The sequence below is a fragment of the Muscardinus avellanarius genome (genome assembly GCF_963383645.1).
Source record: "Muscardinus avellanarius genome assembly, chromosome: 3".
Classification (NCBI taxonomy): Eukaryota; Metazoa; Chordata; class Mammalia; order Rodentia; family Gliridae; genus Muscardinus; species Muscardinus avellanarius.
In genome coordinates, this window is record NC_137788.1 from 133,206,372 (window position 1) to 133,218,790 (window position 12,419).

At 43.8% G+C, this 12,419-nt stretch overlaps 1 protein-coding gene across 3 annotated transcripts in view; it reads left to right on the forward strand.

Moving 5' to 3' along the window:
* Positions 1-12,419, forward strand: part of MAP2K5 (mitogen-activated protein kinase kinase 5) — a gene marked incomplete at both ends in the record, with an annotated part of 273,181 nt that overhangs the window by 189,621 nt on the left and 71,141 nt on the right. For 2 of the 3 annotated variants that reach the window (XM_080690438.1, XM_080690440.1), the window contains 2 exons: positions 12,005-12,031; positions 12,343-12,375. In XM_080690438.1, the coding sequence (XP_080546564.1) occupies positions 12,005-12,031; positions 12,343-12,375 (60 nt within the window). The remainder of the gene's footprint in view (positions 1-12,004; positions 12,032-12,342; positions 12,376-12,419) is intronic. The other variant, XM_080690439.1, reaches the window with a different exon arrangement.

A 12,419-nucleotide genomic window follows, 5' to 3' on the forward strand; every position in this document is an offset into this window, starting at 1 on the left:
GACACACACCGTCACAGGTGTTCAGCAGCAGGGTTGGTCCCTCTCACTCTCCGTTGAGTTGTGTTTTCTCTCGGGAGGATGGTGAGGGAAAGGGTAGAAGAGGCGCTCAGAGGTTCTGAGCCCAAATGGCCATTCTTATTCTCCACTGCCATCCGCTCAGCTGTGTCTCCAAAGGTGGAAATGACTGTCCCAGGATGCTCTGCACCTGCCAGGTGACTTGACTGGGTATGGATCCCTGGGAGGAAGGTCCTCGGCAACGGTAGTAGCAGCAGCAACAGAGTCATCAACTTTTATAGCACTCCAGTGTCTTGCTTATTACCATTCAACATAGAAAACTTGGGTAGAGCCGGACATGGGGGCCCATGCTTATAGTCTCAGTACTTGGGAGTCTGAGACAGGAGGATCGCAGGTTCGCTGCCAACCTCAGCTACTTATGAGGCCCTCAGAAACTTAGTGAGACCCTGTTTCAAAATAAAGAATAAAAAAAAAATAGGGCTGGGGGTGTAGCTCAGATGTAGAATGTGGTGGGTTTAATCCCCAGTACCTCAAAAAAAAATGAAAAATGAAAACTTGGGTAGATGTGGGGTAGGGGCTTACTGGCATCCAAGCTAAAGAGGACAGACCTGGCCAAGCTTTGTTTGAGCATACCATTTTAGATATTAAACAGTTTTGGATTAATGCCTGAGGGGTTGGGAATTCTTTCTCAACTAAAATTTTATTGATGCTAAGAACCCAGCCCTCTTTAGTGCCAATAAAACAAACACACTAAGTTCATTGAGAAATCAGTGTGTTGCCTCAGAGGAGCAAAGAGCTCATGAAATCAGGACTGGAGATTTAGGGCTCTTCACACCAGGTGAAGAGAGGTCCCAAGGACCACCAGGAGCCAGGGACGGAGGCAGTTTACACCCAGAACCCGGGGGTCACCTCCGAGGAGCTGTGGGAAACTGAGGCAGCCATCAAGAGTTGCGGATAGTGACCCCGGGGAGAAGGAAAGGAAACCGGGGGATGGAATGGTGCTGTGGAAGGAGTCGGGCCTGCAGGCTCAGAAGAGGAAAGGCCAGCAGGGGAAATGAAGCCTGTCTTGTTTGCTGTTTAGAAACAGGTCGCAGAGAGCACCCTTTTGGCCCAGAGGAAACTGTGACTCTAGGTCTAGTTCTAGTTTGGTAAAATTCTGTAAATAAAACACAGTGCATGGCCAGAGGCTCCCTCCAGCCCCTGCTCTTTGGGCAGCTCTGTGCCTCCTGGGCAGCCAGGCAGCTGGAAACACTTAGTGTCTCGGGGCAGAGGGGACTGGACCAGCAAATAGCAGTCTTAACACGTAGGGGTCAAAGTCACTGTGTGGTTTCCACCCAAACAATCCCCAGAGCGCTAACCTGAGTTCTTGTCCTGGCTTCACTTATTAGCTGTTCCACCCTGTTTCTTTTCAGACCTCAGTCTCCTCACCTAAAAGGTGGCAAAGGCGTCCCAGGTCAGTGATTTGCAGACTGATGGGAAGAGAGTGCGCAGAGGAGATGAGGATTCACCCTCCACCTCTTCACGTGGGCGCACGCATGCACAAATGCAGGAGCAGCTCTGCTTCTACCTGCTCATGTTTTTTTTAATGCATGCATATAAAATCTTGTTTGAACCAAGAGTTATTTGGTACACAGAGTATGAAAAGTGCTGGGCCAACTCTTGCTGTATACTCCTCTGGAATTTATCAAATCCTGATTTACCTATATCAGAGCGTGAAAGGAATGAACTGGAAATTCTGGAACAAAAGCCAAACTGAATCCTGTTCTTTCTAGAGCCATACCTTCTTTTCTTTACATCTATTTTGAATTTTTACAGTCAAGCCAATAAGGTACATGTTAATCAACAAGGCTGTGTGTGACTGTTTCAGGATCCTCCCTCTTCATCCCTGATGAACCATATATTGTCTGCAGTTGTGACTTATTTCAAGAACTTGGCCAGCTAAACAATGTGGTCAGATAGATGGTGGTTAAAAAAAAAATGCATTGATATATGGAGCCTTGGCCCATGAAACCACCTTTCTTTCATTGCCTACAATATTATCTGGAGGCTGAGGGTGCGGGGAAATGTCTCAGAAAAATCTGTGGAGCTCTAAGGGAAGAAAGCACAACTCAGAGAACTATATTTTTTGTCCAAACACTAAGTGACATTCAGGGGAGAGTGCAAGCCCTGTGCTGAGGTCTTAGCTCTGCTAAGCTTCAGGGGTCTTAAGTAAGGCATTTTTTTGAGGGCCAACAGTTATATCTTATCTGTCTTTGAGGTTCTAGAGTCTAATACATTGCCTGGCATAGAGTAAGTACTTGATAAACATATATGAAATTGGCAAAGCAATCATTTAGTTCAAGTTTACTTTTTTACATGTTGGCACGACATTTTGCAATCAGAAGGAACCAAAAATCCACTCAGATCCCAAGGCTTTCCATCAATTGTTTTGTCCCTTCTTTACTTCCACCCCATACTCCCACCCGACCCTGCCAGCATCACCACTAAGGGTAAGCACTTCTGAGATGTGGTAGTCATCTTTAGAGAAGGTGCAGACTTGTAATGTCAGGAGGGGAGAAATGGGACAAGGGTCAGGAGACAGTGAGCCCCCTTCTCCAGATGAACTCAGATGTGCTCTGGTGCGTGGGGTGCAGTGAAGGGAGGATCTGATCAGGCAGGAGTTAAGTTGGAGTAGACCCTTTAAGATCCTCTAAGACACCAATAGCCTGAGATTCTGCATCTTTGCTGGACAGGCCCCTCGTCAGCCAAACAAGCAAAATGCCATGGTATGTTTCTGTCTTGGGGAGAGGCAACAGATAGCAGCTTCTAACTTGTCCAGGTCTGGTGGTTGGTTTAATCATCCGCTCATTTTGACTTAAATACTGTGCCGATGTGAGACAGGAAAAAACAGAAGGACAGCACCAAAAAGAAAAACTTTACTCAGTTAGTTGAGCCAGTTAGGTAAGCTGGGTGTGGTGCCAACACCTATAATCCTAGTACTTAGAAGTCTGAGACAGGAAGATCTCAGGGTGCAAGCCAGCCTCAGCAGCTTAGCGAGACCCTGGTTCAAAATTTTAAAAAATGTAAAAAGGGCTGAGAGTATAACTCAGAGGTAGAAGGTTTCTGAGTTCAATCCCCACTATCCTCCACCCCCAAAAATGTGAATGTACTTTTAACCTTCTTAAGTTTCTGCTATGTAGTGTGCAGTGAATTGAGCAAAGGGACCTAAGCCAGGCAAGGCACAGCATGTGTTCACTACAGGTTTGGGGGCTGTGCTTTATAAGAAACATAAAGTTGCCCCCCTCACCCACTGTTTTGCGTTCCGCAGTTTCAGTTTCCTGTCTGTGGTCAACCACGGTCCAAAAATATTAAATGGAAAATTCCAGAACATAAGTTTTAAATTGCATACCATTATGAGGAACAGGATAAAATCCCAGGCCAGCTCATGGTGTCCCGTCGGGAGGGGAATCATCCCTTTGTCTAGCAGCCTATCTATATTGTATGCACTGCCCGTCCCTTGGTAACTGTCTTGGTGATCAGATTACTGACGTGCTATCACAGTGCTCGTGTGCAAGTAACTCTTATTTTACTTAACAGAAGCCCCAAAGCACAAGGCTGGTGATGCTGGCCCATTCTCATGAGCCACTGAGAAGCCAAAGAGATTCCTTTAGGTGGAAAGGTGAAAGTTTATCATATATATATATATATATATATATATATATATATATATAGAGAGAGAGAGAGAGAGAGAGAGAGAGAAGAAAACATAGTGTATAGGGTTTTGTGCCATCTGCAGTTTCAGGCCCCCACTGGGGGTCTTGGAACTTACCCCCAGAATAAGGGGACAGCTGCATGGGGATGGAAACACAGTCAGAGCAAGGTGATAGAAGTAGTGGAGACTGGGAAATCATGCCTGGATCCTGCAGGCAGCTTCCAGAAACCCCCGCTCGAAGTGGCCTGCGCTGTAAGAGAACTCATTAGCTCACGAGTGGGTGGAAGGCCTGCTCTTGGAGGTTTTAGAACTTGACCCCGCACGTGACCTTCAGCTCTCTTCTTGGTAGACTCCCCTTCACAAACCAAGAGTGGCTGTGGGGATTCTTGGGGTGACCTGCTTCCTGCTAGAGGGAGGAAGAGTGGGTCCCTTTTCCACACAGGCAACCAAAGGCCCTAGACTCAGTTTGAGGGGGTAGACTAACTCCCAGGCCAGGGGATTTCTATGGCACTGACTGACTTAGGCCAGAACCGTATTCATCTTGCCAGGATAAGTATGGGCCGCTCAGGGTCAGGAAATATTGTTGGAGCAGTAAGAGGGGAAGACAGAGGGTGCCCAAAATTATAGCTGGTCATAAAGAAGAAAGTAGGAGCACTTATTCAGGAGGGGAAGCATTGTGAAGATGTGGCAAGTATCTTCAGGTAACTCAGGAGCTGACATTAGCTTTATGCACACAGCTGCAAAATCACAGGCACATCTTATAGGAAAAAATATTTGGCCCTAAAATAATAAAGAGCCTTCTAACATGTAAGCTGCCCAAGCTGTCCAGTCATTGGGAAACCATCATTGGAAGTCTTCTAGCAAAGACAAGATGCTTGTCTGTCTAGAATATTATAAATTGAACTTCTACCTTGGGTGAAGAATTGGACTAAGGTGGCCTCTAGCATCACTCTGGATTCTCCGACAGGAGAATTTAAGCTAAGAGAGGTGAAAATAGAACAAAGCTCCAGAAAACCCTGCCAGACGTTTTGACACACATTAAAACTTTGCTGTAGCAGATTTATTTGACCATAAAGAGTTGGACAGTCAATAGGCCCGTCTTCAGAAGAAAAGCAACATTCTCCCCTCAAGCCCTCTCACCACCTCCACACACAAAATTGTATGTGTGCGTAACTGAGAATTGAACCCAGGGGCATTATATCTCTAAGCTACACCCAGCTCTTTTTATTTTTAATTTTTCTGGCCTTGATCATCCTGTCTCAGCTTCCCAAGCACTAGGATTGCAGGCATGTACCATTATGCTAAGCCTGTTTTTAATTTTGAAACAGGGTCTCCCTAACTTGCTGAGAGTTTTGCTAAGTTGCTGAGACTGGTTTCCAACTTGCAACCTTCCTGTCTTAACCTCCTAAATATTGGGGTTACAGATGTAGGCCACCATACCCAGCTACAATTGATTGTGTGTGTGTGTGTGTGTGTGTGTGTGTGTGTGTGTGTGTGTTACTAGGGATTGAACCCAGAGGCATTCTACCTCCAAACTACACCTCCCACCCTATTCTGCATTCTTTATTTTGAAATGGGATCCAGCTAAGTTGCAGAGGACTCACTAAGCAGCTGAGGCTGAGCCTGTGATGCTCCTGTTTCAGCCTCCCTAGTACTGGAGGATTATAAGCACGTACCACCACACCCAGCTATGACTGATATTTTTATATTGGATTCTGAAATAAGGCTAGCCTTCTTTGGAACAAAGAAAGAAGAAAAATTTGATACAACAAATGTCCAAAATCTTCCAAAGAGAGGCACTTCATGAACTCTTTGGCCAAAGCTTGTTCCATTAAGGAAAAAATTAATTACGTTATACACATTGATTATTTTGAATCACAATCGCAAGCCCTCGCTTTTCCCATAAAATTCAGGTCACAAAATTAAAATGTACATGTGCCCGGAGGAAGATTCACCGTGGCTCCCGTGCACACAGGTGGGGAAGGACATGAGCTGTGTCAGTTTTAAATACACGAAGGGGGAAGGAGTGTGGACTGGCAGCAGGTTGCTTTCCTCCTGCGCACTGGCCGGCAGACCCAGCAGATGAGTAATGTTACCTTGCACTTGATGCTCCAGCTGCTGTGTTTTGTGTGAAAATCATCGTCCTTGATACTCAGGAAGGAGCCAGAGCCAGGTGATGTAATTTATGGCTGCCGCGACCTTCTGTCTGGTCCCATCTGATCAGTGCCTTCCTCTCGGCACCTTACGGTCTTCCTCTCCCACCTAGCTGCTTGCTACATTCGCGGATATATAGTTTTCTCTTTTCAAAACTGCTCACTCCTGAACACAGCACCTCAGCTGGTGTCTGAGATGTGGCTAAGATGGTGGCTGTGTGTGATCTTAGGCTGTGGGGGTCATAGGGACCCACCCAGTCTTCCTAAGACTCATTTTTGTTTGGACCTTATACAAGGTATACTAATAGACTCAGGTGTGATAAGAAGGTGAACAAGGACTTAGCTGATGGGCAGGGAGATAGGATAATGGCACTGAACTATGCCCACCCATGTCGCATTGTTAGAAGTAATGTACACTATCCACTTACTATGTCTCATATTACATTCAGAAAACATCACTTTATCAACATCCTCATATACAGTTAGAGTAAATCTTGTTCTAGTTCTTAAAAAATCGTCATTGAGCCAGGCGTGGTGGCTCACACTTGGAATCCCTGCACTTGGGAGGCTGAGGCAGGAGGATCACGCAGGTTCGAAGCCAGCCTCAACTGGCTTAAGAGACCCTGTTTCCAAATAAAATATAAAATAGGTCTGGGAGTGTAGCCCGGAGGTAGAAGGCCCCTGGGTTCCATCCCCAGTACCACCCCCCAAAAAAAAAAAAAAAAAAATCATCATTTGGAAGCTCTTAAGTTGGTACCAGGCAATGTGTATAAACCTTGAGGCACTGTTTTTGCTTTTTTTCTTATTGAAGTCTTGAGGTTTGGACCATCTGCTTTTGCACGTTCATGATGGGATGGAGTTGGTACATCCCTGAGTCTTAGTCCCCACGACAGTGCTGATGCTTGGTGCCATTTCTCCCTCGGGTGGGAAAGTCCTGAGTGAGAAGCTCTGCCCTCAAGGACCCTTTGGCTCCTCTGGTTCATCCTTTGTAGATGACAGCACTGAGCCCTGGTTGAAGAGAGGGGTTTCCTGAGGCCATGGGGATTCGATCCTGGGGCCTTCTGGTTCCCAGGCCCACGCATTTCCTGTAGTTTTTTAAGCCAGCCGGCAGGCCAAGCTCAGCTGTCTCTGTGGCCCTGGACACCGTTCCAGCCTCAGTGTCCTTAATGGCAAAGTGAGCAGATGGAGCTAGAACATGTCTGAGGTCCTTTACATTGAAAAGTCCTTTAGGTCATAGGTCTTCATCTAGGACATGAAAGTCCAGTTTACCATAACCCCTGTTGATATTTAGCCAGGGTCATAGCTTAGTGTGCGCAGCGATTTTGAAAAAAGATAGTCTTTGGGAAATGGCTATAGTTTCTAAAACTTGAAGTTAAAAAGAATAGAGTTCAACACTGGAAGCTAGAATATAAGGCTGATAGCATGACAAAGGGAAACGATATTCTTTAAAAATTCCAGCCACACAATGTAATTTGATATTTCTTTTTCCTATTTAAAAGAAAATAACACAAGCTTGAAAAGCAGTAAATATGTAAAGAGAAAATTTGTCAACTGATATTGGAAGATCTGACCTAGGTCACACATAAATCTCTCAGACAAGAGCTGCAGGGCAAGCCATAACTTCAGAGAGTAAAAGAGAAAATGAGAGCTATCGCCGGTGTCTTCTCTGAGTTACATAGGTGGATTCATTTTCGTTTTGTGATCGTGCCTCTGAATATAATGTAAAAGGGCTGGTAGCGAGGTCTATACTACTATCGTATGCAAAAAGTACCTCTGCAGAGAGAAAATCATAGAGAAATTGCTTTTTTTTTTTAATCACCAACACCATTGACTAAATAGTTGAGGCCCCATAAGCAAACTTTTGCATAGGTAATTCCCTTTGCAGAATTATTTTCTAAAGTCATGTGTCACCTTATAGAAGATTTCCTAATTGCCAACTGTATGGTCCCTGCAAAGACATGTACAATAAATATCATAACAGAAAAACCTAACTGGTGTTTGAGGCTGCCCCTTATGAAGTCATTCTTCCCCATTTAAACACATTAGGGTCATTCTTGTCTCGGAATGAGGCTCAGCTCTCTCGTTAGTGTGGCTTTAAATCTTGGATCGAACGGCGGATAAAAGAAATAGAGTTGTGCCCAGAAGAGAGAAAAGGTTCATCTAATTAGTGGATCAAAACCCTGCTAGTTCTAGAGACTGATTAGCAGAGTGCGTGTCTCGAGCCGTTATTGTTCTGCCCATTGTCCCAAAGTACTAGTTAAAACATAGAAACTGCTCAACGTGAGCAAACTGTACCAGCAGGACTGTGGGCTTGGACAAGTTAGTTATAAACAGCATTTCATATGTTGCGAGGTGCGGGCAATACGTCAGCCCTAACAATATTATTGCGTTCCTCTGAACTCTGCTCGCACAGCCAGGCACTTGGAAAGGCAGACCCAGAATAAAGATAGGCGTTCATGAAGCTAACATTTTATATTGAGTACCCTTAGCACCACTTTTAATGTGCTATAAAACGAGGGGCTTCACTTTTTCATGAACTGTGTGCAAAAACAGAGGCAGTGACTGGGGGTTGACTCCGTTTAGATCTGTTTTATGGTGGCTGTGCCCATGCAGTAATATGATCTTGAAAAAGGTAAACAACAAAGGCTTTAGCAGTGAAAAATATGCCTAATATAAATACAGCCGAGTGCCTGGCAGTTCAGAATTTGAAAAATAGGGCTGTGGCATTAAATTTTCTGGTGGAATTAACAGTGGAACAGAATCCAGCCTTTAAGGCAATATATCTGGGACAGGAAAAGGATGATAATACATCTGACTCTATAGTCGTTGTGGCATTCATATAAAGAAAAGCACAGTAGCTTTATTTAATTGAGAAAATGAATCAATTACAACGATGTTGCATCATCAAATTCTTGTGATATAGAAGATATAAGTCATTTCATTGTGTAATAGTGTTAAAAAGTAATTGAGTATCTTAAGCATTTTGAATCAATTTCAGGTACTGCCACTGCTACCTTAATACAAAATTTATGAAGATGATTTCATGTAATATGTTGCTATCAAAAGCATACAATAAAGCCTGGTAACAACATCTCTCTTTAAAAACACGGGCAAACCAGGATAGTTACAAGGTCATAAAAAAGACTCTGGTGCTGTTTTCCTTTTGCAGTAAATACCAAGTGTTCAAAGAGTCCAAGTGTGAGTTGTCTTTAAGTTGGACACACAGGATAGGACAAGGCGAGGCCCTTCTTGAAGATAATGGTTCACAAGGGCATTTCCTTCATTTCCTTCTGTGTACACAACCATGTTCCCAGGGACAATCTTTCCAAGTGTATGCCTACCTACATTCATTTGAAAATAGCTTTGAGGTTTTGTTTTCTTTTTTTTTTTTTTTTTTTTTGCAGTACCGGGGATGGAACCCAGGGGCATTCTACCTCAGAGCTACACCCCCCAGCCCTATTTTTTATTCTTTACTTTGAAACAGGGTCTCACTGAGTTGCAGAGAGCCTCACTAAGTAGCTGAGGCTGTCTGCAAACCGCAGTCCTCCAGTCTCAGCCTCCCGAATGCTGGGATTACAAGCGTGCGCCACCACGCCTGGCTTACTTTGAGAATTTTTGTTACATGTTTTCCTCAGAGAAGGTTGCAATCCCCTGACTGTTGGAAATTTGTGAAAAGTATTCTCTTTGACGTAAAAAAAAATGGATTTCTGATTTTTTGCTCATTACAAATAGTTGTCCTGTTGAAGCAGTTTTATCTTACTAAGTCCATGAGGGTAGGGGAGTACCCATGTACGCGTGGAAAAAATAAAACACCAGAGATGTTTCATATCATAGAGGTCACCTGGGTTTTTCAAGATTTTTGTTTGTTTGTTTTGTTTTGTATTGTATTTTGGGGTTTTTTCTGGTGTGGTTTTTTTGGTGTTTGTTTGTTTGTTTGCAGTACTGAGGATAGAACCCAGGGGCATTCTACCTCTGAGCCACACCCCCAGTCCTAATTTTTATTCTGTATTTTGAAACGGTCTAACTGAGTTGCAAAGGGCCTCACTAAGCAGCTGAGGCTGTCTGCGAACCGTGATCCTCCAGCCTCAGCCTCCCAAATGCTGGGATTACAAGCATACTCCACCATGCCCAGCTTCAAGGTTTTTTTTTTTTAAGTGGATGTGGCTTATAACTCAGTTCCTTAACTGCCCTGGGGGGGGGGGGTTGGTGAACAGCTCTGCCTCCCCTCCCAGTAGAAGCCTTTCCCATGTGGCCTTGTGTGGAAATCTCATTGACTGGAGAAACTGGAAGAAACAGTAATTCAGAGCAACAGCAAGCAGGGTCTATCAACATAGGCTAGGAGCCACTCAGCCTGGGACAGAGGCCTCAGGAGTGGTGACAGGAGGAAGCATTGCGTGGGAGTGTGGTCAGTTGACAGAACACGGGCGAGTATCGTTTCAAACACTCAGGTTCTAAGTGGAGGCTCTCATGAACATAGCTGCTCATAATCTATAGGCCCACACACCAACACTGATACTTATCAACTATAATGTGCCAAGTACATGTGTTTGCAAGCTCAGCATTTTCTTCAGTAATGTGTTGATCATGGCCAGGCCTAATGCAGATGCTAGAGGGATAGGAGCACTGGAAAAGCCCTGGCCCAGCAAGCCTGGCCTGCCCCCTGCTCTGGGAGCCCTGGTTTTCACAGAGTAGAGATGGTCATCTCTGCGTACCTCCGGCGGTTGTATGGACCAAGTGAGAGTATGGACCAAGTGAAAGAACTTTTTAAGTACCATTAAAAGCATACAAGAGCCGGGTGTGGTGGCGCACGCTTGTAATCCCAGCATTCGGGAGGCTGAGACAGGAGGATATGGGTTTGCAGACAGCCTCAGCTACTTAGGCCCTTTGCAACTCAGTGAGACCCGGTTTCAGAATAAAGAATAAAAAATAGGGCAGGGGGTGTAGCTCAAAAGTCGAATGCCCCTGGGTTCCATCCCCAAACCTGCAAAAACAAACAATAACCAAAAAACATATAAGGGCTGTAATCTCACTACTTGGGAGGTTGAAACAGGAGAATCACAAATTTGAGGCCAACCTCAGCAACTTAGCAAGACCTTGTTTCAAAATAAAAACTAAAAAGGGCTGGGGGTGTAGATCGGTGGTAGAATGACTCTGGATTCACCCCCAGTACACTAATAAACAAACAGTATGCGTGTGTATATATTTGCCTGTAATTAATCAGCTGGTTAGAGCTCATGCATCCCAGGAAACAGGTGATCTGTCAATAGTAATATCTAGTTCCTGAAATTCTTCTACCTAGGAAATTTAGTGCCCTGGACTCCATTTTCGTTGAGTTTATAACAACTGTAGGCGTTGAGGGAAGCATTGGAGTGTTTAACATTTTAATTACTAGGTTGATACTTTACTAATCTTATCATATTCTGGTGACTTTCTAAGAGATGTGGGCTCTCGACGTTGGATGTGAGCAGCTGCCCTCCCTGTTGATCTGGAACAGGCGCCCTGGCCAGGCTCTGCTCTCACTCCCCCCCAAAAAACACTGTGCAATTTGATGAATCTGATTTTCCCAGCGAGCCTTGCTGCCTTGGGAACAGACAGAAGGAACCTTGGAAAAGGTGGAGTTTCTACCCCACTCCTAAGTTAGAAGCAAATACTTCAACCACATAATTAAAGTTTTCTTCACAAAATAGGGGATTGTGAGCAGACACTGGCAGGAATCCAAAATTCTAATTTCTGACTATGATTTAATTTCAATTTTAAATAAATCGGTTTTTAATTTAAAAAGAGTGAGCTTCATAACATTAGCAATGATTGCAACATTAAGCCCAGTGTTCACAATCTAGCAATATAAAACATTATTTATATCTGAATCGTAAACAGCCTTTTGAAATGGATTATGGTTTTTCTCCCTATTCTAATACAACCTGGAGGGTACTAAAGAGTGTTGTGTGAAATTAACATTCTGCTGACTTTCGCCTATAAATGAGAAGCGAGCTATTAACATTTGTGTATTTTCATTATGTAAATTGTGTTAACACATGCCCACAAATTGCCACCAGCAATGCAATAATTTTCTCTCAGTGATCATAATGTGTCCAAGTGAGTCATTTTGATTATGACATGCTAATTACATATTGCCTTTTTTCAGATTCAGAAAAACCAGGGATCTTTAATGGTAAGCTTTATGAGTTCAGAAAAAAATTCACTTTTCTTTTTCCTGATGGCTGCTTCCTTTGCATGCTTGAATGCCTTGTTTTAAACTTAGCAAATTGCATTTTGAAGAAAATGCAAACCTTTAACTGCCTGTATTAGATTAGGTACCATTAGAAATAATAGAACATCCTGAGCATCAATGTTTTTATAAGAGTTTGCTGTTGTTGATTAATCTTGCTATATTTTATTGCATTAATGATTTTTTCTTTCCACTCCACTGTAAAGATATTGCACAGAGGCTAATACTTCTTCCTCTCTTCTTTCCCGTTGCAGCCTCTCCAGCTTCTGCAGTGCATTGTTGATGAGGTGAGGCGTCGTCTTATGTGCTTTCACTCCTAAAGTCATACCTA